The sequence below is a fragment of the Budorcas taxicolor genome, chromosome 17 (assembly GCF_023091745.1).
Source record: "Budorcas taxicolor isolate Tak-1 chromosome 17, Takin1.1, whole genome shotgun sequence".
In the NCBI taxonomy this organism is placed as follows: domain Eukaryota; kingdom Metazoa; phylum Chordata; class Mammalia; order Artiodactyla; family Bovidae; genus Budorcas; species Budorcas taxicolor.
The window spans coordinates 4,746,129-4,769,404 of record NC_068926.1 but is presented as its reverse complement, the minus strand read 5'-3'; the positions used below and the strand labels follow the sequence as shown (position 1 = coordinate 4,769,404).

The following is a 23,276-nucleotide window of genomic DNA, read 5'->3' as shown; positions in this document are numbered from 1 at the left end:
GGTTCCATGGCCATACCCAGCTGCAGGAGAGCCTGACAGCTCTGGGGAAGAAGCCGTGAAACCGCAACCATTATTTCCCAAGGGCAAATGCTTTTGATCTAGCACATCCTAAAATGACCACTGCTCCACCCGCTAAGAGAAAACCCAAGTGCCCGCGGCTTGTGTTCAGGAGTCCTTTTTCTGGGCACATTCAGACGGTTTCTCCAGTGTCAGTCAGCCTTGGGCTTCACATGAGAAAGCTCAGCGTTGAAGCCATTCTGGTGGTGGGATTATATCATGTAATCCATGAACTGTGTAGAAGGAAATGGCAACCCACTCCAATGGGACCCTGGGAAATCCCATGGACAGAGGAGCCTGGCGGGCTGCAGTCCATGTGGTTGCTGAGAGTCAGACACGGCTTAGCGTCTAAACAGCAGCAGCAGCAGCAAGCCAGGAGCTTGGTGGTGGTGAGTTATGCTCTGCGGGCAAGCATGGGGTCTGTGCCAGTGTGTTACAGGGACCCTCTGACAGACCAATTAAAAGAGTTTCTTCTCTGTTCCTGTTTTCAAAAAAGGTTTGCCTTCCGAGGTTGGATTTTGTTTTGTTCCTTTCTTTGCAAGGGAGAACCCTGAGATTGTTGGCTAGTGCACGTTGTCCGGCTGGTCGGAGGGACTGGAATGCCTGGTCACTTGCGTCCTTGCTCTTCCCAGTTTGCTCATGCTGTGGCCGGGGGTGGGCCCTGCACAGGACAGTTAGGAAGGTGAAGCGTTTCTCGTAGATTTCCCCCGTAGTATTGCTCATGTTCTTTGTAGTTGCCTAAAGATTACTCCTTGGAAGAAAAGTTATGACCAACTTAGATAGCATATTGAAAAGCAGAGACATTACTTTGCCGACTAAGGTCTGTCTAGTCAAGGCTATGGCTTTTCCAGTAGTCATATATGGATGTGAGAGTTGGACTGTGAAGAAGGCTGAGCACCGAAGAATTGATGCTTTTGAACTGTGGTGTTGGAGAAGACTCTTGAGAGTCCCTTGGACTGCAAGGAGATCCAACCAGTCCATTCTGAAGGAGATCAGCCCTGGGGTTTCTTTGGAAGGAATGAAGCTAAAGCTGAAGCTCCAGTACTTTGGCCACCTCATGCGAAGAATTGACTCATTGGAAAATACTCTGATTCTGGGAGGGGTTGGGGGCAGGAGGAGAAGGGGACGACAGAGGATGAGATGGCTGGATGGCATCCCTGACTCGATGGACGTGAGTCTGAGTGAACTCTGGGAGTTGGTGATGGACAGGGAGGCCTGGCGTGCTGCGATTCATGGGGTCGCAGAGAGTCGGATACGACTGAGCGACTGAACTGAAAGATTATTTTGATATACTTGCTCCCATGGGGATTTAAAAAAAATTCAGTTTATTGTGTTTGAATTAAAATTTTGGACCATGAAGTTACATAGGATTCTTCTTTCGTTGTACAAAGAAACTCTGAAAGATCACGTTAGGTACATCTGTTTCTGTGTTACCGACCTCCCTGAAGTCTGCATGCCTTCATCTTTGTTTTTCCCTTAGTCAAAAGCTCCTTCCTCCCTGTTCAACTGAGCACAACATGTCCAGCCTTCTCAGCCCCGCTGAAGCGCTGCCTCTTGCGGAAGGCTTTTCTGAGCCTGCTCTGCAGCGCCTCTCCCTCGTGTGGGCTGTGCTCCCCGTGTGCGATGTGAGACTGGACGCCATGGGCGTTAGGAGGCCTTTTATTCTCCTTTGACTGCTAGGGTCAGACTGCCCTGGCTGAGGCGTAGCACCTAGTGCAGCTCAAGAGACGGAATTGCTGGGGTGGGATCTGGCACCGCTGCTTGTTTTCCGGTGATGGTGGTTCCATCACCAGAAAAACTAAGGAAGTTTCTCTGGAATACAAGCTGAAATTGCTACATCCTATTTGCCTGAAAGCATTATATGTGAAAGTAGTAGCTTTTTCAAGCTTTAAATTTATAGAACCAATCTAATGAATCAAATTTTGCTGTGACCAATCCAGTATATTCACACTGCTATCCATCCAAAAGCATTTCCACATCAACTAAGGTAACGTCTAACTCCCGCTTAAGAGTCAAGGCGGTTGTATTTTGGAAGGCATCTGTGAATAAATATGTAAGATAAGCGTATATTGAATATCTGTGTTTCACCGTGTGTCAGGAAGTAAAATTACTCTGTGTCACGGTGCTTATATACCCAGCTCCTCATTGTTGCTCAGTCCCTCAGTTGTGTCTGGCTCTCTGCGACCCCGTGGACTGCAGCACACCAGGCTCCTTTCCTCCACTGTCTCGCGGAGTTTGCACAAATTAATGTCCATTGAGTCGGTGATGGTATCTAACCATCTCATTATCTGCCTCTCTCTTCTCCTTTTTGCTTTATTCTTTCCCAGCATCAGGGTCTTTTCCAGTGAGTCAGCTCTTCGCATCAGGTGGCCAAAGTATTGGAGCTTCCGCCTCAGGATCAGTCCTTCCAATGAATATTCAGGGTTGATTTCCTTTAGGATGGACTGTTCTGATCGCCTTGCAGTCCAGGAAACTCTCAAGAGTCTTCTCCAGCACCACAGTTAGAATGCATCAGTTCTTTGGCGCTCAGCCTTCTTTATGGTCTCACATCTGTACATGACTAGTGGAAAAACTGTAGCATGGACTATGTAGACCTTTGTCAGCAAAGTGATGTCTCTGCTTTTTAATACATACACTGTCTAGGTTTGTCATAGCTTTCCTTCCAATGAGCAAGTGTCTTTTAATTTCATGCAATAGCTGTCTGCAGTGATTTTGGAGCCCAAGAAAAAATCTGTGACTGCTTCCACTTTTTCCGCTTCTGTTGACCATAAAGTGATGGGACCGGATGCCATGATCTTTGTTTTTTGAATGTTGAGCTTTAAGCCAACTTTTTCACTCTCCTCTTTCGTTTTCGTCAAGAGGCTCTTTAGTTCTTCCTCACTTTCTGCCATTAGAGTGGTATCATCTGCATATTTGAGGTTATTGATATTTCTCCCAGCAGTCTTGATTCCAGCTTGTGCTTCCTCCAGCCCAGTGTTTCTCATGATGTACTCTGCATATAAGTTAAATAAGCAGGGTGACGATATATAGCCTTGACGTACTGCTTTCCCAATTTTGAACCCATTGTTCCATGTTCGGTTCTAAATGTCATTTCTTGACCCACATACAGACTTCTTAGGAGACAGGTAAGGTGGTCTGATATTACCATCTTTTTAAAGAACTTTCTAGTTTGTTGTGGTCCACACAGTCAAAGAGTTTAATGTAGTCAGTGAAATAAAGTAGATATATTTTTTAATTCGCGTGCTTGCTCCATGATCCAATGAATGTTGGAAATTTGAGCCCTGATTCCTCTGCTTCTTCGAAACCCAACTTGTACATCTGGAAGTTCTTAGTTCAACGTACTGCCAAAGTCTAGCTTGAAGGGTTTTGAGCAAAACCTTGCTCGCATGTGAAATGAGTGCAATTGTGTGGTAGTTTGAACAGTCTTTGGCATTGCCCTTCTTTGGGATTGGAATGAAGACTGACATTTTCCAGTCTTCCGGCCGCTGCTGAGTTTTCCAAATTTGCTGACACATTGAGTGCAGCACTTCAACAGCATCATGTTTTAGGATTTGAAATACCTTAGCTGGAGTTCCGTCACCTCCATTAGCTCTGTTCGTAGTAATGCTTCCTAAGACCCACTTGCCTTCATACTCCAGGATGTCTGGTGTAGGTGAGTGAACACACCAGTACGGTCATCCAGTTTATTAAGACCTTTTTTGTAGAGTTCTGTGTGTTCTTGCCTTCTCTTCTTAATCTCTTGTGCTTCTGTTAGGTCCTGGCCTTTCTGTCCTTTATCGTGCCCATCCTTGCATGAACTGTTCCCTTGATATCTAGTTTTCTTGGAGAGATCTCCAGTCTTTCCATTCGGTTTTCCTCTATTTCTTTGCATTGTTCACTTAAGAAGGCCTTCTAATCTCTCCTTGCTATTCTCTGTAACTCTGCATTCAGTTGGGTATATCTTTCCCTTTCTCTCTTGATTTCACGTCTCTTCTTTCTTCAGCTATTTGTAAAGTCTCCTCAGACAACTACTTTGCCTTCTTCTTGAGGATGGCCTTGATCACTGCCTCCTGTACAGTGTTACTAATCTCTACCCATAGTACTTCAGGCACTCTGTCCACCAGATCTAACCCCTTGGATCTATTTGTCACTTCCACTGTATAATGTAAGGCACTTGATTTAGGTCATACCTGAATGGTCAGGTGGTTTTCCCTTTCTTCACTTTGAGCCTGAATTTGAGCCACAGTCAGCTCCAGGTCCTGTTTTGCTGACTATAGAGCTTCTCCATCTTTGGCTGCAACGAATATAATCAGTCTGATTTCAGTGTTGGCCATCTGGTGGTGTCCGTGTGTAGTGTTGTCTCGTGTCTTGTTGGAAGAGGGTGTTTGCCATGACCAGGGTGTTCTCTTGACAAAACTCTGTTAGCCTTTGCTCTGCTTCATTTTGTACTCGAAGGCCAAACTCGGCTGTTATTCTGGGTGTCCTTTGATTTCCTACTTTTGCATTCCAATTCCCTGTGAGGAAAAGGACGTGTGTGTGTGTGTGTGTGTGTGTGTGTGTGTGTGTGTGTGTTCTAGAAGGTCTTGTAGGTTGGGGCATAGACGTGGATTAGAGTGATGTTGAATGGTTTGCCTTGGGAATGAACTGAGATCATCCTGTCATTTTTGAGGTCTTACCCAAGTACTGCATTCTGACTCTCAAGTTGACTGTGAAGGCTGCTCCGTTCCTTCCAAGGGATTCCTGCCCACAATAGCAGGTATGATGGTCACCTGAATTAAATTCGCCCATTGCTGTCCAGTTTAGTTCACAGAGAAGCTTTAAAAAATAGCTTGTTTCCTATGTCTATGTGCCTGTTTCTGTTAGGGTTACCAAAGGGGAAAGGGCAGGGGATAAATCAGGAGTATGAGATTAGCGGATACACACTGCCATATATAAAATAGATGAACAAGAAAAGTTTACAGAATAGCACAGGGAACTATGCTCAGTATCTTGTAGTGATCTATAATGGAAAAGAATCTGAAAAAGAATGTGTGCGTGTATACATATGTATATACATATACGAGAATAACCTTGCTCTACAGCTAAAGCTAACGATATTGTAAGTCAACAGTAGTTCAATTAAAAAAAGGAAACAGCTTGTTCCTGTTCAGATTACTAATGTCGAAATTCATCTGGGCACTTTGAGAAGTCAGAGTTGTGTTTTTGAGAACAGCTACTGTATTGCATAAACGTGCTTGGTCCACCTGTGGCCTAGGATAAGACTTTCATTCCCAGTCTCCAGTTCACTGATTGTCTGTGTGGATTTCTGCTTTGGCTCATGTGTAGCATTTGATCAAGACTGTTATTGCTGGAAACATCTAGGACTGAATTACTTTTTCATGCTAACTTGTCTTAGAGCTGAAAGAGAGTGCAAAATGTATTTTGTATTTTGCAGGTTTAAAAATCATGTTTAATTATTTTAACGTATAGTAGCCTGGGAAAAGATGTGAAATCTTCAGCTCATAGATGAGAAGCCATGCTTTGTTGTAAAGAGAAAGTTGGACCAGGGATAGGAAACATGAGCTTAATTACCAGCCTTTTCTTTTATAGGTTTTTGCAATGCTATTTAACCACTTGACTAAAGCAGTTCTTTATAGCATGCGGACTGTGATATGATTAAATGTGTAAATCCAATTATGGATTTTAAAATTCTTTAGTGTGCAAATGAAACGATTTTTGAATGTAAGGTCCTGCTAGTGAGACTAGAAGGAGGGGACCGCTTTGCATGGTGTCAGCGTGTGGGTCCCGGGGTGTCTGTCAGTGTTGGCTATGTGTGGAGTCAGAAAGCAGGGAGACGTCGCACTTCCTGCGGGGCTCCGGGCTGGGTGGGTTGGCTGTCGCTCACCAGGAGGGGCAGACCGTGCCGTGAACCGCTGGGGAGACCGAGGCAGATGCTGACCTCCATCCTGAGTCGCAGTTGGGGGTGCCGGGGGTGGGGGCATCTGCAGGATAGCATTGCCTCAGATGGAAACAAGAGTCAGAAGCTCAGCAGAGGAGTCCAGGCCACAGATGCACAGGCTTGGGAAATGAATCAGTCAGACCACAGAGACCGACTCTGGCTGATTTAAGCAGAAAAGGAATTTATTGAAGAGATGTTGGGCAGCTGACAGAATCTCGAGGAAGTCTTAAGAACCTGGCTCAGAAAATAAACAAGTAGAAAGGGGATTTAGTAGCTTGAACCACAGTCAGTGTGTTCTGGAGAGAGACTGCCTGGCACTCACCGGCCCACCGCTGGCCGTGTGCTCATTCCCCCGGGACCCCTGGCCCACCCCGTGCCCATGTGCTTGTTCCCCGGGGACCCCTGGCCCACTGCTGGCCGTGGTGCTCATTCCCCCGGGACCCCCGACCAGTTCCCCCGGGACCCCCAGCCCACCGCTGGCCATGGTGCTAGTTACCCTGGGACCGCCTTCCTCCCACCGCCCGCTGCCCTGCCACGGGCAGGTGAATCCGCCCAAGCCTGGGTCGTATGCTGGCCCCCTGGCTGCAAGCAGGACCACTGAAACTAGGACGGCTGGCCCTTGAACAACTCGAGTTTGAACTGCCCAGGTCCACTTAAACGTGCTTGCTTTCTATAATTATGGACTCGATGAGCCACACTTGGTTGACTCTGGTGCAGAACCGAGACTGTGGAGCAGATCCCAGGACCAGCTGTAAAGTTACATGCAGACTTGTGACTGTGTGGGGGCAGAGCCCCGGAGCCCCAGGGTCTAACCCGTAACTGGCCCGTTCGCAAACAGGCCAGAAGGGGTGAAATCTGGGAATGGGGTAAGGAAGCTCTGATGATGCTGAACAGTCAGAAGAACCCAGATGTCTCTATGGGAAGCATCACACTGTTGGTGATCGGTGAGCCTGGAGGTGAGGGCCGAGGAAAGGGTGGCCTGGGAGAGGTGAGCAGGGGAAGAGGGCCTGGAGGGGAGCTGAGCGGGAGCAGCCACAGGGGGTAAGAAGGCTGGGCGAGACTTCTAGGAACCACAGAAGGGGCAGTTCAGGAAGGAGGAGCTGGCGGAGGGGGTAAGCCAGCTCAGCACTCAGGTGCCAGGTTGTTACCCTTGGCGACCTCAGCACGAGCAGCCTCAGTGAGGGAGGGGCGGGCTGTGGGAGAGAAGTGGGGTGGGGCACAGATGGGGACGGGCTCTGGGCACGTGCTCACAGGCCCCTTCAGCCACCGAGTGGGCCTTGGCAGGTTGTTTAAACACTCAGCACGTCTGTGTCCCGATATGAAAATGTGTAGTAACAGACTCCACCTGGTACACAGGTATCCATGGGATAATCAGGTGCTTGGCACAGCATCCTGTATGCTGTAAGTGTTCAATAAATGTGCGTGCTGCCAGTGGTACGTTCACCGGCAGTTTCACTGCGAAGGGCAGGAGGGGGGTTGGAGCAGGTGTAGAGCATCAGGGCCTCTGCTCAAGTGATGGGGCATGAGTAGGTGGAGGGGGAGGTGCGGGTGAGGAGAGCATCAGGGCGGCTGCTCAAGTGAGGGGGCATGAGTAGGTGGAGGGGGAGGTGTGGGTGAGAAGATGGTGAAAACCCTGGGGCCGGCAGGGCAGGATGGGGCTGGGAGGTAGGGAGTCGTCCTTGAGGGAGGAACACCTCCTCTGTGGGTGGAGAGGTCATCAGCAACTCACGGTACAGAATGACGTGGAGGACTTTGGTCCTGGCCTTGGAGGGCTTGACCACCAATGAACCAGGTGGCTTAAAACCCCAGATCTCTCGTCTGGGAAAGTGTTAGTGGCTCAGTCATGTTCGACTCTTTGCAACCCTGTGGACTGTAGCCCACCAGTCTGCTCTGTCCTTGGAATTCTCCAGACAAGAATACTTGAGTGGGTTGCCATTCCTTTCTCCAGGGGATCTTCCTTATCCAGGGATGGAATCTAGGTCCCCCTCATTGCAGGCAGATTCTTAACTGTCTGAGCCACCAGGGAAGCCTTGTCCATGAGGGTCCCTCTGATACACCACTATTGGTGTTGCTTCAAGAACTTCCCTTGGCTTCGATCTTGAAGTCCAGGCCTTCTTTTAGTGGAAGAAACTAGGTGACTTCCTTGGTGGTGCAATGGCTAAGACTTTGTTGCTTCCACTGCAGGGGCCCGGGTTCGATCCCTGGTCAGGGAACTAGATCCCACATGCCGCGGCTCAGACCTGGCGTTATTAAAAAAAAAGAAGAAGCTAGGAAAATCTTGTCCTACCAAATGACTTTTTCTCCCTCTGTGGGAACTTAATGTGGATTTCTGCCTCCATTTTTAAGTGGTTGCTTGCAAGTTAATTAATTTACCAGGAAGAATGACATTTCTAACTTAAGTAGACATGCCTGTGTATTTCATATTTTTTCCTTTCAGTGAACTTCTGGGGAGAAGTATTTTTTTAATTTAAAGCAGAGAGCGACTGGTAGCACCATGATTATGCTGTTGTAACTCATGCGGCTGCAGAGCTCATTCCATCAGTCCTGCAGCCTGGGCACTTGTGTTTCCACGGAAGGCCCTCGGACAGTACGGGTGGGTCCCAGGAGTCCTCACGGCGGCAGTGCTGCTGGTGGCAGCTGCAGGTCTTGCCCTGAGGCCGCCTGACTGACTAGGGGCTGCAGGAGGCTGGGGCTCCCTGTGTCCTACAGGGTGGGTGCCAGGCCACTGCATAGAGAGCCAGTACTGAATTCTTCTAGGACCCCTGGGAATGGCAGCTGACTCTCAGAAATCCCTATTTCCTGCTCAGGGCCCAGGGGAATTAATAGTGCAGGAATCCCTACCTTCCGAGAGGTTTCCCAGCTCTGGGATCTGAATAGGCTCGGCTTCTTAAGAGAAAAACAGCCCAATAAGTGGCTCATTAAGGAGCTCATTAGCATAACCTGCTTTTCCTCAACACCTCAGCATCTAGACCGCTGCAGCCTTTTCATCCTCATCCAGTGCCTAAAGCCATTGTCGTGGTTGACCTTAAAAAAAAAAAGTGCTCTTTCTCTCCGCCCCTCCATTGGAACAGTTTGGCTATAAAAGGCAGCTGGCTGTAGGCGGCGGGGCTTGAGAGGCAGATGAAAACCGGTCCATTTAGGAATGTGGGCCACTGGGCAGCCCCACCCTCCCTTCGGTAGTCACTGCTGTTTCTCAGATCCCTGCTGGAAGGCGAGGTTCCTTCCTCCCTGGTGGGGGACGATGGCAGCCCCCACAGGCTTGTGGACTGCTGCGGTTTTCCCAGAGACCAGTGAGGCCTGGAGGAGAAGGTCCGGCGCAGGCCCTGCAGACCTCACGTGCTGCTCCCACTCTCGGGGTCCAGGCGCCTTCTCAGCTGCCCCCATCCGCCCGCCCCTTCCTCCCTGCTCACACCCCCTCCTCCCTGCTCACACCCCCTCCTCCCTGCTTCACACCCCCTCCTCCCTGCTCACACCCCCTCCTCCCTGCTCACACCCGCTCCTCCCTGCTCACACCCCGTCCTGTCTCTGCACTCCGCTCTCTGCCGCTTGCTTGGCGCCACCAGATGCTCAGATGGCATTCTTCAGAGTGACCTGTGCTTCTTGAAGCCGATAGCCTGGCTGGAGGCACCTCCAGGGTAGCTGTCCGTGGAGCCCCAGCCCAGAAGCCCTTCATGACTCTTGCAGGAACTTTCTCCTTCCCTCTCTTTGCACTGTCTTGATCTGTGAGTTTTGCCTGTTGGCACGTGAGCCTGGCCTTCTGCATCAGATCTGGAGGGGAGGGTCCTCTGACCTGGCTGCGCCCCCCACCGCATGCAGCTGGGTGCTCTGAACTCAGGGGGCTGGTGGACTGGAACCAGCCCCTGAGCCCGGACGCTTGTTCCCAAGATGGGAGCCTTGGTCAGATAACAGCTGTGAATGGCCAGAACAGTTGCTTAGAGTTGATTCATTTTTATACCTGTTACTGGGCTGAATTTTTTAAAGGGTGTGCCTGATATTGGCAGATGGGTATAATTTTCCTTGGATGTAATTTACATCTGAGCCCTTTTCTAAGGAGCTTGGCACATCCATCCCATCCCCCTTGAGGACGACCGAGGAGACCAAGCCTCGTATCACATAGGAGCTCTTGGCTGGCACCTTCTCATTTCAGTTCTCATTTCCAGGGAAATTGTTTCCTCTTACACTAGCCACCTTTTTGAACTGTGTTTCTTTATTTTATATACAGAGATAAATGATGGCCAAAGTTTGTTTTTAAAAAAAAAGAGAAGATAAAGTCAGATACTCTTAGGCAGAGATACTCTTTCAAAAAAGCATGTGTGGAATTCCTTGCCCACGTGTCCTGCAGCTGAGGAAGGCATGGCTCTTTGCAGGAGGTGGGCGTCTGCAGAAAAAGTGGGGGGGGGCGACAGGGGGGTCCCTACACCCAGAGCCTTGCCTCGGTTGCTGTCACTGTCCTGTCCTGGCCCTGTGCCTGCCCCTGCTGAAGGTGCCGAGTGGCCTCTCCTTTTACACCACTCTCCTTGTGTGACTTAATCCAGTTTCCAGACCGTAAAAGTAAGTTGAGCTAACACTGACCGAAGGAGAAAGATGTATCTGTTCTGTGACTTTTAGAAGAAATACTGACATGGTTTTATTTCTCCATTCTAAGATCTCTGACTTCTTTGAAGCTGGAGAAATTGTGGCTGTTTCTACCCTTTTGCTTCAGGTTGACCCTTACATGTCTTACTTTCACTGAGTATGAAGAACTTCCCGATCGTGTGCTTTAGTAAACTCTGTTGTGGCATAAGACAGCCCAGGTTTCTGTTTCACTTGGTCTATTCACAGGTAATCACTGCTGCTCCATTTGGGACTTCTAAATCCTGGGGTCAGCTCTGCTCCAAGCTCAGCTGGCCTCTCCACCTGTTGCCATTGCTTTTTCTGTTAGACGAGAGTCATCCTCTTAGTAACACGATCTGATAGGTATTGCATTATGTGCCAGGCGTGACGCGAAGACATCATTCTTTCATTTTAACCTCCTGAAAACTATAAGGCAGATCCTGTTGTCATTTTCATATTGCAGGTACTAAGTGAGCAGTTCATTCAGTGCTATATAGTGACGGCTCCAAAGCTGCTTCCTCTCGGCAGAGGAACTACCTTGGTTCCTTGGGTAGGTCACAAGAACTTGGATAGACTTGAACTCTGAACAGGGTTCATGTTTTTGACCCAGACAGATCTGCATTGGAGTTTTGGCTCTTCCTCTTAGTAGCTATGTGATCTTGGGTGAATTACTTAAGTCCTCCAAAGCTCGTCTTCATTCAGAAGTTGTGTGTGAAATCTGACGATAAATTCACCTTCAGTGTACGAGGCGTGAGGTGGACTGTCATTGGCTCTTTCACTTTTTGCTAATACATCAGCCTGACTTTTCTAAAGTAATTTTCGGCATGTGAAGTTGCCTGCTTTCTTTTCTTTCTGGAATGCTGAGCCCTGGCCAGCTCGGTCTGTAGAGGGGCTGACTGTGGTGCCTCTGATGTTGGCAACTCTTTATGACCATTGGCCTCCTGTGGCTTTTCAAAACATTTCTGAAGGCAGCTGGGTGTGTTTGTGGCCTGTTTTTGCAAGCAAATCATGGAGTTAGTCTTGGCCTTTTAGGGTGTGAGAGCGCCCAGGAAATAGCGTACCTGTGACTGCCTGACGCGGACACAAGGAAGGAAGTTGGCAGGTGGGAAACTGAAGTGCCACCTTTATTATTAATAAAGATGATGCTGGATGTGGAGTAAAGGAGACACAGATGAGAGGACAGATGGGATTCTAAGGAGCGAGGGTGGAGGAAGGGAAGCTTAGGTGCAGTCAGAAAAGGGGAGGAGGAGAGGCTGCAGGCAGGATGCTCCATGGGAGGTGAGGGTTTGGACGGGCTCTCTGGTCTCTGCACTGTTGCACCTTCAAGACAGCCGCGAGCCGGCCTGCTGTGGGGCACAGCAGTTCTGCGGGCCGGCAGCTGTGGAGCTCAAGTGTCCACTCCGCCAGCCTCTGGATCATGCTCGGCGCAGGGCTACTTGTGGGAGGAGGAAATGGAAAGATTGTTATTTGGGAAAACTTGTCTCTTTGAAAACAGCTATGTATACTACACTTAGGAGCTTCTCTAAATTAAGTATTTTTGGAATACGTGGATTTTAAGATCTTGCATGACTCTGAAGTAAGTCAGAGAAACACAAATATATGATATATGGGGAATCTTAAAAACAAGGATACAAGTGGTCTTATTAATATTTACGAAACAGAAGCAGACTTACAGAGCACAGTTATGGATACCAGAGGGGAAGGTTGTGGGCAGGGATAGATTGGGAGTTTGGGATTAACGTATACACACTGCTAGATTTAAAATGGATTAAAAAAAATTACTTAAAAAGGTATATGACAGTTAATAGTTTCTTGATAGACACATATTTTAGATGATATATATTATATATTTGTATGTAGTTTTTATATGTCTTTATTCATATATATCATTGTGGCTTATTTTTAATGCGTCTTTTGGGGTATATTAATTTCTAGTTTTTGATTCTGAAGGAAAATGAAATCATAATAATGATTAACAACTGCTGAAAATATGACCTGCTGTGTGATATTTTATTTGCTTTGTTAATCTTAAAGATACAGACTTAGTGACGGTTTCAGTCTGAAGGGGCAACCCTTGCCCCCAGTCCTTTTCCTGGTATAACTAGTCTGATGAAAGTAGAGGGCAGAGCTCCTTCCCTCTCCAGCCCCCTACCCTCAACTCCCATCCCTGTGTTTTTTCCTGATTTGGGGCTTGTGAAAATAGGTATGTTTCCTGAATTCATCCTGAAATGAAGCCCATTCAGGATCAACTCCATCCCCATTTTTTATCTGAATGCTTATAAAAGCTGTGCATTAACCATAATCTAAGAGTACCCTGGGCTTCCCCGGCGGCTCAGTAGTATCAGGAGAATCCGCCTGCCAATGCAGCAGGACACTCTGGTTGATCGGGAAGATCCCCTGGAGAAGGAAATGGCAACCCGCTCCAGTATTTTTGCTGGAAAATTCCATGGACAGAGGAGCCTGGTGGGCTACAGTCTGTGGGGGAGCAAGAGAGTCAGACAAACGTTGGCGACTTAAATTTTTGCAGCTGTAGAATTATATTAGACTTCAAATAATTTAACTGTTAACATTTTATCATTTAAGATCTAGCTCAAACTCATGTTTTAGGGAGTAAAATTATATATCATGAGAACTATCAGTCTAAGTATATAGCCTCTTAACTCGGCATTCAGCAGAAGCATACAACAGAGAAAAGTTAATCTGTGTTTTCTTTTCTTTTTAGCTTCTCAGACAAGCTATTTAGTGGAAAAGGCTTACATTTTCAGCCATCAGTTCTAGATTTTGGAGTTCAGTAAGTATTTTCTCCTTATGATTTTTAGCAATTTATTACCAATACTGTTTGCTTTCAGGATATTTTTTGTATATGTATGATACTAAATATATTTTAAATAGATAATATAAAGAGATGCTGTTCCTAGAACTTGTTGGAAGGAACTTTTTTGTGAAAAGGAGAGTATGAGAGTTGTTTTAGTCCTTTCTATAGTTTTTAATAAATATGTGTTCTAATTTAAGTCTGTGGTATTACATCCTTGTTCTTCTGAAACAAAGCAGGCTGTTTTTTAAATGAAAAACTCTACGTATCAATGGTTGCTGAATTTTTAAAATTAGATTCACTTATTCACTTGTTTTTACTACTCCTTGTGCCTTGGGATTCAAAACTGGACATGCACTGGTTATTGAGATTGGGGTTTTGGGAACAGGTGGGGAAGACAGCGTGGAAGCTGTAGTTCCTTTCAGTACATCTTGTTGAGAACCATGAGATGAAGGAGGTGACCTGAGTGTCAGGTGAGGGACTGGTTTGGGAACTCAGAAATCAAGGAAGAGAAGGATGCGGTTGTTCTCAGGAGGGAACTCCAGGCCACATGTTGCAGTGAAGTTAAGAGGTGAAGTGTTAGACTCACTGGGTGTAGAATTTTGCTGAACTGAATAGATTCAGCTTCATGTTAATAGAGTTTCCAGGTGGAAGTAAAAGAGTGTTCCAGGATTAACAACTCTGCTTGTTTCAGCATCCTACAACATCAGTTTTATGGAGAACTTTTCTGAGTTGCAAAAAAGTTATGCGAGTGAAATAACCGTGGTGCTAGGAGAGCATCTGGGGTGAGTTAGCGGTGCTCGCCTGGCGTGTCCTCCTTCATTCATCTGGTTTCCTTCTTTCCATTTCCTTCTGATCGGCAGAAGATCAGAGCTGCAGTGAAGAATAATGAATTTTAAATTTAGAAGTACATTGTTGAACTTTTTAAGGAGACTGTATAAAAGGAAGACGTGATAAAAGTGCAAGGGGAACTCGCTGTATTTACAAGATTCTGGGCATCTGCCTTTTTTGTTTTTGAATTTTTATATTTTTACTCTTAAGTAGAGAATGAGATTTTACAGTAAAACCTCATCAGTTTCAATTTCCAAGAGATTATTTTACTTCTGTCAGAAGTACGGTTAAGAGAACTCGTAATGCAGGACCTACTTGTATATTGTAGATTGGTAGATATCGTAAGAGGGAGAGCAGTAGATACAGGTAGACTGTGATAGCAATTCCAGTTCATAGGACACTGGCTGTCTGTAGTATATCTGCTCTGTCGCTATAAAAATCCTGCAGTCAGTGCCCATGTGTTACTTAGCTCTGCACATCAGTTCCTGGCTCTGATAGCGGTAAGTCACATTGAAAAGAAATGTTTAAAAGGTTACTAAGTTTTAGACTTGAATCGCCTTCGGATGAGTCAGTTTTGTTTATGTAGTGGTTTACACTTGTAAAATGCAATCTCATCTCTTGTGAGTTGAGTCTTATATCAATCCTGGAAGGACAGTGGAGATAGGTGTTACCTGAAAAAGAGAGAATTATTTCCAAATATCTCTATATATTTGAGCATGTACTATAGATGCTCATATATTTGGGCTGAGAAATAATGCATTTTTCCCAAGGTTATTGGTTATTTCACTAGAAGTGGCTTTGATTTCTAAGCCAGTATGCTCTATGCTATTTTTCTCGTAACTGAGATCTGGGATATGGTTATGGGAACATTATTTTTTGCCAAAGTTTAAAACAGTCATTCAGTGATAACAAAATACAGCCCCCCAAATTAGTCAGGTGTTATCTTACTTCTAACAAATGGCCCAATTTATAGGCATTAGACACACTTTAACCAGCACGTTCTCATTTCGTTTCTGCCCTAGGTCAAGTTTTGCTATTGTTTATTTTGACGTTGACCTTGAGCAAACCTCATCCCTTCTCACAGCTCTAGTTTCTCTCTAGGATACAGAATCAGGATCATGTTACTCTGTTATCCTCTGCCTGCTTCTTAGGGTTTATTTTAAGGGTTAATATTCTTCTGGTCCTGAGATTAAAAGTGCTAATCATTCATAAGAAATTGTAATCATTCTTTTGTAGTATTAAATTAATAGAGTATCTTCCAGTTGTCACTCGTGAAGGAAATTCTTATCCTCATGACACTTTTAAAAATAGAGTTTAAAAAAAATAGGATAAAAATAGCACAGTGGTAACTAGGTTTTGGCCAGCATTTTCTGTTAGGTCTGGTGAGGATTCTGGGGGACATAGCTACTGGTCTCTGCAACATGGCAGTTTTGTGTTGCTCTGGGAGACATTCCTGTCTTTTGAAACTAAAAATCTTGTATTGCAACAATGTGAATGAGATAAGTATTAGTAACTTTGCGGATTGATTCATATTATTCACTGAAAAACCTAAAATCATGGAAGTTTGTATTTAATTCAATTGAGGAAAAAGGCAGATATGAGCCTAGTACTTCTGAGCGAGGGCTTTCTGAGATGACCTGCTATATATGATAGTATAGAAAATTTGTAGTTGTATTATTTAAGAACACTCTAAAAAAAAATCAAAGTTTTAATCACACTGATATGTATTTTATTTGTTACTGGTTGTTAAGGACTTTTAAAATACATATTGGATATATTAAGCCTTCAGTTAAGACTTGTGATGAAAAGTAGGAGGAAAAGTTGAAAGAAAACCTTTAAGGAATTGATGGCGAATACAGGATTTTGGAAACCACATTGTTTGTAAGAGAAAGAGTATGCATTTAATTTTTCCTAAAGCACACATTTTTAATGTCAGAGAAATTGGAACGAAGTCAGAGAAACACAAATATAGTGTAGATGATTTTTTGCTGAATTTAGAAATATAGTTTTATTTCTGGGCCATACTCATGAGAACTGTCTATTTGGGTCTCTGCCACTGAGGGTGTTAAAACTAGAGAGATGACTTCAGTGAAGTTTTTTCTGGCTATCTATTTATCACAACACTTAACTAGAGTGAATTTGGTATTGGGTGGTAGGGATCAGAGTAAATGATTCCAGGAAATGTTGCAGGTAGCTCCAGGTAGGTGGGCCAGAAACCAGTCCCTTCCCTCTTGCAGTTCTTTGTGAGAGCCCGCCTTGTAGACAGAGATCCTTGCTGAAAAGATTTGGCATCAAGGCCTCCTGATTAGGGTATTTGCTGAAGAACAGAAACTCTTACTGCGAGGGTCATGGAAAGTTTTGAAAGTATATATAAAACTTTTGTGCGCATATTTTGGATGGAGGAGCCAAAGCTTTCATTAGAGTTTTCTGAAAGACTCATGATTTAAATGGATGAGAGCCAAAGCTAGGAAGTGCTGTAGAGTTTTCATTTTTCTCAGAAGAATGGTGTTTAATGATTAAGTTTCCTTTTATAAGACTTAATGAAGTCTCCTTGCTAGTTAAAATCCATTACCCCCAAAAGTCTATTTAAATTTATTACTCAGTAAATGAGCCCTAAGAAGATTGGATTTTTCTATGAGTACAGTTTCTTTTCTAAATATATTTTCATTCAAAGTAGAGACCCATGTCAGACAGGTACCTAGATCCCTCCAGGTGTTTTTTGCAAGCACTTAACAGCCTGTGCATGCTAAGTCGCTTCAGTCGTGTCTGACTCTTTGCGACTTTGGACCGTAGCCGGCCAGGCTTCTCTGTCTGTGGGGTTTTCCAAGCAAGAATACTGGAGTGGGTTGCTCTGCCCTCCTCCAGGGGAACTTCCTGACCCAGGGATCGAACTCCAGTCTCTTATGTCTCCTGCGTTGGAAGGCAGGTTTTTTACCACTAGCGTCACCTGGGAAGCCTGTTTAATGGCCTAGAAGGGTTGAATTCTAGAACAAAAATCAGTGGGGTGCTGCTGTGGGTTGGCATAACGGTCTTAAAAAGCTTTTTGGACTCTTTGTGGATAGAGTTAGCAATAGGATTGTTTTTAACTTTGTAATGAAGATCAACAGCTTTCTGTGTTAGAGTGTGTATATGTATGTATTTATGTATTGATGGGTGGGTGAATGGATAGATACTTTGTTTATAACCATACAGTCCCTTGCATTTTCTTCTGTGTCCCCTCCTAGGTTCCTGGGACAGCCTGCAGCAAAGATTCTCTATGCTTATAACCCAAGCAGGGAGAGTGAGGTTGTAGTGAATTCCGTGTTTACAGCCGCGAGACATTTCCACGTGCCTCCTGTTCACTGCAGGGTGAGTGTGGACCAGCTCTTGGAAGCTAAGCTGTGGCGGGCTGCCAGCTTTTCTTGCTTTCTTTGGCCTGCAGTTTTTTTACTTTCTGCTGCCTGTCTCTCCGTTTTCTGCTACCCAAGCTCTTTCCTTCTGTGTGTTTGCTTTAGCATTTATTTTTCCAGTTGTTCAGATTCATAATTTTGTGGCTGTTGATCCTCATGTGGAAAGAAATGCATGTATATTCAATAAGACTTTTTCGTAAAGAAACTTAATATTGCTTGTCTCATGATGACTACAAATGCTGAAGCATGTAGTAACTAGTCAAGTTGATAGTGGTGATCTTTCTAGCTGGCCAGCCTACTAGACTGTTTTCTTAGTATAGGACTGAGAGAGGGTGAGTGGTTCCTTGTGAAGCTCATTTGCGTCAATGCAGAGCTCCAAACCTAGTCTTCCAATAGGTTTAATTTTAGTAATTCAATTTACCTTTAATTTTTAATGAAAATCCAGGTTACTAGTAGAGCTTATTTATTTTCCTTACTATGCCTATGTGATACCCACTTCTTAAAAACAATACTGGGACTCAGGAAGTGGTGTAAGGGGGAGCCTGGTATCTTGTTCATCGCAGGCTGTCCAGATGAATGCTGTCCCTGGCTTTTATTAAGCAGCAGCATGTTTGAACACTGGTGGTTCTGTTTACTTAAGTAAAGGTAGAACCGTGTAGATACTGGCTCTTGAACATGAGGATGAGGAAGAGCAGGGAAGAGAAAAGATGTGGGACATGTGACTCCAGCTGGGCTGAGAGCGGTCTTGCCCTAAGTCCACGGTGTTTTTGATATTTTCTGTTAGATTTTTGGGTGATGGTCTGTTTGGACGTTCTCAGGGATCCATGATATGTATAAATCAAGGGTGCAAGAATATGGCAATATCTGGAATTGTAAAAAAAAAAAAAAAATCTGTGTAAGATAATTTGTCAAAGAAGGGCCATTTCAAGTGGCTAATGAAGTGCCTTTCTTTCAGGTAATTCCAGCAATGGGGAAAACTTCCTTCAGAATTATTTTCTTACCCACTGAAGAAGGAAGCATTGAAAGTTCTTTATTTATTAATACCTCCTCACACGGAGTCCTCTCTTATCATGTAAGTAGCTTTTTCTTTTGGTCATATCATTTGGCTGTTGATGTAATGAAGGTGTTTGGAAATTAAAGGAAAAGCCTTTTGGAAATGTTGCCAGCTGCTTTGTGTCATTCACACGTAAGGCTGCTTAGTTGGTGTTCAGCTCAGCAGCCTGCCTCCTTCCACTGCTCGTGGGCCGCCGTCCATCCTGCAGAGTGCCGGGCTGGAGCGCACCTTGGATCTTGAAAGGTATTGAAACAAAACAGAAATGTGCTGTACAGTTTCTAGTGTAAAATATAGTGGGGTTTCAAAGCTCACGCCCTCCACCTCAAGCAGTCCAGGGCTGGGAGCTGGGAGCGCCTCTGGGAATATTGCCCCCTCCTCTCCTGGGCTCAGGACTGTTTCTGCTTGTTGGGCGAGGGTTGTGGGCTTGGAGGCCAGTCCTCAGGGGCTCCCTGTTCTAGCAAAGCCCGGGTTGGGGCGGGGGGGTGGCAAGGGACAGGAGTCTTTTTGTTCACAAAAACAGTCAGAAATCTTTATCTTAAGTGGTATCTGTGACATCTTTCATTTAAGTGCCAAGATCTAGCATTTTTGTGGCTAAGTCTAACTGAATTCCATTAAACTTTTGTCCCATATCAGAAAAGCTGTCTATTTCTGTAAAGATTTGCTACAGTAAGAAACACTCAGCTTAAATACAGCAACTTTTGTTACAGTTTTGTAAGTAGACAAAGATAAGTATAGTAATTGGATAAATAGTCTTGAAGGCCAAGTTGATGAACACAAATTTCCTTTGGAAAAGTATTTCAGTGTTGTCTCAAATGTGTTTCGAAACTCAGTTTTTTTTTTTTCTTTTTTCTTTTTCTGCAGGTATCTGGAATTGGTACTCGCAGAATCTCTGCGAAAGGGTCTGCAGAGCAGCTTCCGAATGCTTACTTTCTGCTTCCACAGGTCCAGAGTGTTCAGCTTTCTCAAACACAGGTGATTTTAGTCGTACCTTTATTTTGAATGCTGGTGAAACACCCACCTTTGTAGCCTCTACATTTTGGTGTCTGATGAAGAGGACAAACAGCCCTTTTTACATAGTCAGAATTGGGATTTTTAACACGTTCTGCTTTTGGGAAAAATCCTGGTACATATGGAAATAACATACGTGTGTAAAGTGTCAGAGGAGTCCGAACCCTTCTTTGTAATGGCTGTGTGGTTCCTGGTGTTGATATTTCATAGTTTGCTTAGTCCTGTTGGTCACCTGCAGGGTGTCCAGTTTTCATTATTGTCATTAGAGGGTGTACATATTTTACAGCTTTCTTTGTTTTTCTTTGGGACTATCTATTTCGTTGGGGTGTGTTTTGTAAAAAGGATTCTGTAGTTAAAGACCGTGCGCTATTCTGTACAGCTTGTTAATATTGCCAGAGTGCTTTTCAGGAAGCCAGACCCTCCCTGGTCGCCACTAATGACATTCCTGCAAATATCTTCCCTCCCCAGCTGCCTCCAGTCCTGCCTGGGTGTGGCTCACCAGAAAGAAAGGTTTTCCGTGTCTTAGGAGGTATATGTAATGGTACCTTAAAATTCTTTTAATGTATATTTCATGGATAGCTTATAGGGTTGTCCATTTTCCCCTTTGATTATTTATGCTTCTTTGTGTGGATAACTGTTGACATTCCGAAAGCTCTTGACTCGACATATTATGAATATATGTTACTACTTACATATTTCTCACTGCTACTACTTACTTACCACTCTTTCTTCTAGTGAGTAAATAAAGCCCACTGCTGGGACTTCTGTAGGTCGCTGTATCCAGGCTTTCCTTCACCATCTGCCTCACCGAGCCTCTGCCCTCGGCCAGGTATTGGTCTGGCACTTCTGTCTCAATGGAGTTCTCATTCCAGTGGGGAGACAAAAAAAATTAATTTACCCGTAATGTAATATCTGGGCACTTTGCCACCAAATATGTTATTCTTAGGGATTTAAAATATTACTACTATGTTCATTTTTTATAAAATGAAATAGCCCTTCCTCAGGATTATAAGGGAGATTTAATTTGCAAATTTGGATTTGCTTCAAGTCCCCAAACCAGTGGACTGTACTGAAAGGTTTTAGGCCAGAGACTGCGCCGATCTGACCTGCATTCTGTAACGGCTTGGGAGGCCTAGAGAAAGTTCAGTTTGCATGTGCTGACAGCGAGGGCTTTTCCTGTGAGCCCTTTCAGCCTTATCTTGGGGCTGTCCTTTGGTGGCAGGAGATGGGGGAGCTGAGATGGGCCAGGTTTCTCTGCTGACTGCGAGTGAGAGCTCTGAATGCCTGGTGCCGTGTTAGTGGTGATAAAAGCATTAAAAGCAAGGCGGGTGTTCAGATTTCCTCAGTTAACGGAGTTGATTTAAGGACACATGGTTATTAGGGGCCTCGGAGAGAGGCCTTGGTTCGGTGAGAGCTTGCCTGTCATCTGCTCTGCCTGGCAGAGCCCATCCTTGCTTTGACGCCCTCTGCCCTTCCCCACATCCGGGCCTTCCTCATCCAGGCGTCGCAGCAGCCCCTTCCCTGGTCCCCAGTGGCTGCTTGGGCCTTGCCAGTCCCCTTCGCGAGCCGCACGGGCTGTGTCTGGGAAGCCAGGCGCCGCCCTCCCCGCCCGCGTGGGCCTCCCCCGCCTCTGCTCTCGCTGCCTCCCCCGCCGCTGGCCCTGCCGCGTCCCCAGACACCTCTCCCCGGCGTCCCCTCGGTGCGCCTGCGCGTCTCCCCTCCTTTCTCACCTGAACGCTCCAGGGACCTAGCTGCCTCTCCCATTCTGTTCGGACCTTGGTCAGACTTCAGTACAGCTGTGCTCTTTCCCGTTAGGACTCATTTCCCGTGAGGTGACCCCATACCCAGCCTCTCCTTCCCTCTGTGGAATTGGAGCCCCATAAAGACGGGGCCCCCTGCCTCGGCTTCCTGCCGCTCCCCGGCCCAGCCTGAGCCTGCTGTCAGAGGGGCCCAGGAAGGCGCGGCAGGTTCCCCGCCTCAAAATCAGGAGCAGTGGCTGTTGCTCCCTGCCCTGTGGCCCAGCACAGCAGTAGCTTTTCTGGGTTTATGTTTCTGCTCTAGCTGGTATGAAGCTTTTCTTTGTTTCTTTCCCCCCCCTTTTTTTTGAATATGTAGTAGCTCTTATTAAGATATAATTCACATCCCACACAATTCAGCCACTTAAAGTGCCCTCACGGAATTGTGCAACCATCACCCCGATCTCACAACCCAATTTTAGAACGTTTTCACTGCCTTAGTCCCTTGGCAACCACGACTGTGCTTTGTGACTCTGTAGATTTGTCTGTATTGGACATTTCGTGTAAATGAATTGTGTGGTCCTTTGTGACTGGCTTTCATTTAGCAAAATCTTTTCAAGTTTCATTCATGTCATCAATCTCTCCTTCCTTTTTATTGCCAAATACTGTATTATTGTATAGACATATTCCACAGTTTCTTCAGACATTATCAATTGGTGGGCATTTAATTCATTTTCATTATTTTGGCTATTATGAATAATGTTTCCGTGAACGTTCACAGACAGGTTTGTGTGGACGTATGTCTTCGGTTCTCTTGGTTTATATGTAGAGGTAAACCCTTGCTGGCTCACGTGATAATTCTGTGTCTAACGTTTTGAGGAATCATCAGACTGTCTTCAGAGTGGTTCCGTTGTTTTATAATGTCACCGCAATATATGAGGATTCCAGTTTCTCTGCGGCTTTGCCAAGGCTTGTTTTTTTACTGTTCTTTTTGTTTTTTTTATAGCCATCCTAGTGGGCGTGAAGTGGTATCTCATGTGGTTTTTATTTGCATTTCCTTAATGACTAATGATGTTGAGCATCCTTTCATGTGCTTTTTGGTAATGTGTATATCTTCTTTGGAGAAATGTGTATTCAAATCCTTTGCCTGTTTTCAAATTGGGTTTTTTGTCTTTATTGTTGAGATGTAAGTGTTCTTAGATATTGGACTTGATTGGGGACACAGTTTGTAACTATTTTCTCCCACTCTGTAGGTTGTCTTTGTATTTTTAATTTTTATGAACTCCAGTTTACTTATTTTTTATTCGGTCATTTATGCTTTTGGTGTCATATCTAGTGAGGCTCAAGGTTTTGAAGATTTACTCCTATGTTTAATTTTGAGAGTTTAAAGGTCGTCTCTTCCAGTGAGGCCTGTGGCCCGTTTTGACTTCATTTTCGTGTGGAACGTGAGCTTGGGTTCCGAGTGCATTCTTCTCACGTGCATTTCCGGTGGTCCGGTCCCTCTGGTGAGCAGACAGCTCTTCCCCCGCTGGGTTGTCTCGGCTCTTCCTTGAACCTGTCGGCTTCGGCTCCGTTCTCGGCCGTGGAGCCTCTCCTTGCTTTTCATCTGTGCTGGGATCTGTGGGTCTAGTCGGGTCACTTTCTGAGGCTGCTCCATCAGTCAGCAGACAGTTGCGAGGTGTCCTTCTCGAATGCTCCCGGCAGTGTTAGAGCAGTGAGCACAGCGCAGCGGCCCTGCTCCTGCGACGCAACAGTGCAGAATGCATTTCCAGAGTTTGCACAGAAAGCTCAGTTTTTTTGGCTGATGTTTTGTTAGGGCCCAGTATTCAGAGACCTAAATATAAAAAAAATTCTCTTAAAAATCAGTTACTAAATTTCT

At 45.4% G+C, this 23,276-nt stretch overlaps 1 protein-coding gene across 4 annotated transcripts in view; it reads left to right on the top strand.

Moving 5' to 3' along the window:
- Positions 1-23,276, top strand: part of TMEM131L (transmembrane 131 like) — a 173,415-nt gene that overhangs the window by 75,606 nt on the left and 74,533 nt on the right. For 3 of the 4 annotated variants that reach the window (XM_052654396.1, XM_052654394.1, XM_052654397.1), the window contains exons 4-7: positions 13,290-13,358; positions 17,435-17,558; positions 18,555-18,671; positions 19,515-19,625. In XM_052654396.1, coding sequence (XP_052510356.1) covers positions 13,290-13,358; positions 17,435-17,558; positions 18,555-18,671; positions 19,515-19,625 — 421 coding nt within the window. The remainder of the gene's footprint in view (positions 1-13,289; positions 13,359-17,434; positions 17,559-18,554; positions 18,672-19,514; positions 19,626-23,276) is intronic. The other variant, XM_052654395.1, reaches the window with a different exon arrangement.